Source organism: Chelonoidis abingdonii, chromosome 10, assembly GCF_003597395.2.
Source record: "Chelonoidis abingdonii isolate Lonesome George chromosome 10, CheloAbing_2.0, whole genome shotgun sequence".
Classification (NCBI taxonomy): domain Eukaryota; kingdom Metazoa; phylum Chordata; order Testudines; family Testudinidae; genus Chelonoidis; species Chelonoidis abingdonii.
The window spans coordinates 37,359,337-37,362,109 of record NC_133778.1 but is presented as its reverse complement, the minus strand read 5'-3'; the positions used below and the strand labels follow the sequence as shown (position 1 = coordinate 37,362,109).

At 44.2% G+C, this 2,773-nt stretch overlaps 1 protein-coding gene across 1 annotated transcript; it reads left to right on the top strand.

Annotated features, from left to right (window-relative positions):
- Window positions 1-1,087: 1,087 nt before the first annotated feature.
- On the top strand, window positions 1,088-2,571 carry HOXD9 (homeobox D9). Its single transcript, XM_032784524.1, has 2 exons — window positions 1,088-1,697; window positions 2,020-2,571. The coding sequence occupies exons 1-2, from the start codon at window positions 1,088-1,090 to the stop codon at window positions 2,259-2,261; spliced, it is 852 nt and encodes a 283-aa protein (XP_032640415.1). The 3' UTR covers window positions 2,262-2,571.
- Window positions 2,572-2,773: the final 202 nt, after the last annotated feature.

Below are 2,773 nucleotides of genomic sequence, written 5' to 3'. Positions count from 1 at the left end.
AGGAAGGTATTAGAAGCTGCTGTGCATTAGACAATAAGAAAACGTGGTCTATCATTAGTGCAATGTCTCGCCTGCTGACATAGAATTGTTTTCAAATGTGGTTTTATTTATATTTGTAATGTACTTGTAAGAGATCTCGCTGGATCACATTTGCCGATAGTTCATTGCCCAAATTGTGTTGAGGCTACAATTAACAATACAATAACGTTTGCCATGTTGGAACATCCGAGCCCCGAAGTTTAACAAATACAGGCGCATGTGTTCTGGAACGAGTCAGTTGTGCAGGGAGACACAGGTTTTGCTGTCCCATCAGTCCGTTTTATTAGGGACACATTAATCTATAATCAAATCCACCTCATAAAATTTTTATGGAAAGGCATAAAATCATTACAGAGGTCTTCCACCTGTTTTAAAACAACACAATGGGCATCTCTCTTTTTAAAAAGCCCCTTAAACAGAAACTTTATTTAAAAGGGGGAGGAATACAGCCACATGCTTTGAAATATGGAAGTCACCACAATGTGCTTTTACTGTAACATCTTCCTGTTTTATGAGCAGTCGTATACTCGGAGAGCTGGGATGTGGTTTGATTTTACAAGCAAGAATCTCCCCTTTCCCAGCGGGTTCTCTCGGCAGATTTCAGTTTAATTCGGAAGCCCAGGCTGCTGGGTTTATTTAAACACCTTGCGTCACACTGATTAAGAAATGAATGGCAGAAATCACTCCTAGGAGGTGAAGAAATAGTTCCCGGCTGTCTCATTCTTGTGCTGCTGGCTCGGGCCACGCCCGCTTGGGATCCTGCTGGGGCAGAGGCGCAGCTGTCTCCCCGTGGGCTCCTTCCGGGCCGTCCAGTTACAGTTTGGGTTTAATTGTCTGTTGTTGTTGTTGTTGTTGACGATTTTTTTTAATCACAGCAGCCCCAGTTTAGCGGATTGATTTACTCCTAGTATTGGTAAATATGATCACGTGGGCTCCACAACCAATGGTTGAGGGTTGCAGTCTGCAAAATACTACGATTGTTCTCAGGGAGGGTATCATATACAGTTAACAGTGTAACCTTTTATATGACTAAGAGGGGAGCCTAAAAATGTCGTCTAGTGGCACCATAAGTAACTATTATGTCGATTCTCTCATAGGCCATGAAAGCGAAGAAGTTTACGGGAGTAGATTCGTCCAGGCAGGTCACAGTGCGACCTCCAGGCCATCAGGTGTTGCAGAGAGTTCAGATTTTTCTTCCTGTAGCTTTGCACCAAAATCCACCGTGTTCTCCACTTCTTGGTCCACGGTCCATCCTCAGCCGTCTGCGGCAATGACAGGGATCTACCATCCCTACATGCACCAGCCCCACTTAGGGGCAGCCGAGACTGGCAGATACGTGCGCTCGTGGATAGAGCCCTTCCCCGGCTTCCCCAGCAGCAGCTCCAGCTCCTCCAACGGGCGCCACTACGGGATAAAGCCTGAAACGGGAGCAGCTGCCTCCTCCTCCTCCTCCTCCTCCTCCACCTCCAAAAGGACTGAGTGCTCCTCGTCCCGGGAGTCTCAGGGGATCAGTGTGCCCGAGTACACGTGCAATTCCTTCCTGCAGGAGACCCGGGAGAAGACGGCTACTTGCAGCCCCAAGAAGCCTCCAGGCTGCAGCCACAACCCCAGCCCGAGCAGCGATCTGAAGGAAGAGAAGCAACAGCAACTTGACCCAAGTAAGTAAAAAAGAAATTGCCCCTTTGATTTATTGCCGAAACCTGTAAGGCTCCAATGTGCAAAACTGATAGTTTTACTAACCTATAAAAACGTCTAGATGCCTACCCTAGCGCAAGCAGCAACAAGCACCCATAAAAGACTCCACATAACCACCTACCATCAAGACATGATTTGTACAGTAAACAGACTGGGGTATTAAGGCTTTTATGATAATTCCTACAATGTTGTGAAAAGAGTCCATCCTTCGTTAAATTTAATTTAACGACCTTTCTCCCCTCACCCCCGTCTTCTCCTTCTCCCTGTATACCTCCCCTTTTCCAGATAATCCGGCAGCAAACTGGATCCACGCTCGTTCAACGAGGAAAAAGCGTTGTCCCTATACAAAGTACCAAACTCTGGAACTGGAAAAAGAATTCCTCTTTAACATGTATCTGACTCGGGACCGCCGTTACGAAGTAGCTAGGATTTTAAATCTCACAGAGAGACAGGTCAAAATATGGTTTCAGAACAGAAGAATGAAAATGAAAAAGATGAACAAGGAGAAAGGAAATAAAGGAGACTAGCCGGGGTGTAGACACGCATTCCTCTTCTTCTTCCCCCTCCAGCACCAGATGCGTTTTTGCAGAACTTTGTATCAATCTGATCTCTTAGGTAGACATGGAAATATGGTCTGTGTCAGGTTTTTTGGGGGAAATCTCTCTTGCTCGCCAATGTGTTTATAAAAATTGCTTCATTTCCCTCTCCTTTTCCCACAAACTGTTTGGTTTATGATATTGTGAGTGCACGTTAGCTTTGGGACCTTAATGTTAAATGTTTGACATGTTTCTTAAAAGGTTATGTAGTGTAGATAGTCACTTTGCCAAAATAAAGGTAAAGGACATAATTATAATTATGATAATAAATATAAATATTGAAGTACACTTGTTTAAATCAATAGCAGTATTGTGTTGTCCATGACTTATTAAAAGAAACCATTACCAAAACCTTTGCTTTCTAGTCCTGAATTTTGTCCTTTGCAATAGGTGCCAGAGTGAGGCAATGAGAACATTTTATTTTTTCTTCTTCCGTGCACTGT

What these genes read in the sequence shown, in the direction of transcription:
- HOXD9 (XM_032784524.1), top strand. Translation starts at nt 1,088, where the DNA reads ATGTCGTCTAGTGGCACCATAAGTAACTATTATGTCGATTCTCTCATA. An exon ending in GCAACAGCAACTTGACCCAA is followed by an intron (nt 1,698 to 2,019) that starts GTAAGTAAAAAA and finishes CCCCTTTTCCAG; the next exon opens with ATAATCCGGCAGCAAACTGG.